General features: G+C 50.5%; 1 protein-coding gene across 1 annotated transcript; it reads left to right on the top strand.

Annotated features, from left to right (window-relative positions):
- Positions 1 to 612: 612 nt before the first annotated feature.
- Positions 613 to 801, top strand: H310_13872 (hypothetical protein; the record flags this gene model as incomplete). Its single annotated transcript, XM_008881519.1, has 1 exon — positions 613 to 801. The coding sequence occupies one exon, from the start codon at positions 613 to 615 to the stop codon at positions 799 to 801; it is 189 nt and encodes a 62-aa protein (XP_008879741.1).
- Between the last annotated feature and the right edge of the window lie 409 nt (positions 802 to 1210).

Below are 1210 nucleotides of genomic sequence, written 5' to 3'. Positions count from 1 at the left end.
TGGCCTTGGAACGCCAAGCAATCCATTTTCCCGCGACGATCGATGCAACATCGTGGACATCATTGCGTCTATGAACTTGATCAACGCGGATGGCGATGCCCACTACCCCCGTGATTCCCAGACCAGCTACCCCACACAAATAAAATCTATACGAATGGTTCTCAACGTCGCGTCCATGCTGGAACGCTTGCAAGTGCAAGCCATCTCCGACCAGCACTACCTGGAGGAATGCCTCGATGTGTACGGTGCGGTGGCAGAACACGAAAGCAAGTCACAACGTACCAAAACCCTGTCATTGACAAGGTCCTTGAGGATACTGGCGTTAATGGCCATTGGACCTTGACCAACTTTACCACGGCGGAGTTTGAAATAATCTGGGGACTCGTTGAAGTCCCGCTCTGTAGCCGTTGGATGGACGGACGAGGACGGAAACCGAAGACATCAGCAAAGGATGCTCTCTTCATGACACTTGTCATCATGAAGCACTACTAGACATGGGAGAAGCATGCAGTTGACTTCGGAGTTAAAGCACCAACGTTGGAGAAGATGATAATGCGTGTTATCGACATTGACTCTCCTGCACAGTACGACGTCTTCGCAACTACGCCTACCATGGCATCACTCCGGGACCGCGGCAACACCATCACCTACTACCCGTACGCAAAGTATGCGACGGATGTCAAATTCCAGCCTTCACACCGTCCGTTAGGCCGCTTCGGAGAGAAGATGCATTACTTCAGTGGCAAGCACAAGCTATATGGGCTCAAGATTGAAGTGTCAGTGTCTTGGAGCCACTTCTAGAGCTACTTACTCTTCAGAGGCCACTTCACACCCATATCCAAAGGCTGGCAGACACTGGTGGAGCTCTTCGGCAGGGGCTCAGATGACACCTTGTCGTGCGAGGTGTTTGAAATGACAATCCAAGTTGTCTGCTGCAATTACAGAGGGGCCTTCGATCTCTAACTTGAGCAGATCAGTCAAGTACATCTCCCACACACGCGTGTCCATCCATGTCTTATCCTGTACAACGTACACATGACCTACTAGATAAGTTGGTACCTCGTCGCACTCGATTGGTCCACCAGGAGATCCCTTGACAATGAACATTATTGGCAACTTGTCCACATTGGATCGTAGTGACAACACAGCCGTTACGCGATGGAGTGTTTTAGCTCAGTATCCACTTAGATGGCCACCGATCTTCGTCAAA

The sequence above is a fragment of the Aphanomyces invadans genome, assembly GCF_000520115.1.
Source record: "Aphanomyces invadans strain NJM9701 unplaced genomic scaffold supercont1.57, whole genome shotgun sequence".
Classification (NCBI taxonomy): domain Eukaryota; phylum Oomycota; class Saprolegniomycetes; order Saprolegniales; family Verrucalvaceae; genus Aphanomyces; species Aphanomyces invadans.
The sequence above is the reverse complement of the archived record's forward strand: the minus strand, read 5'-3'. Positions and strand labels throughout refer to the sequence as shown.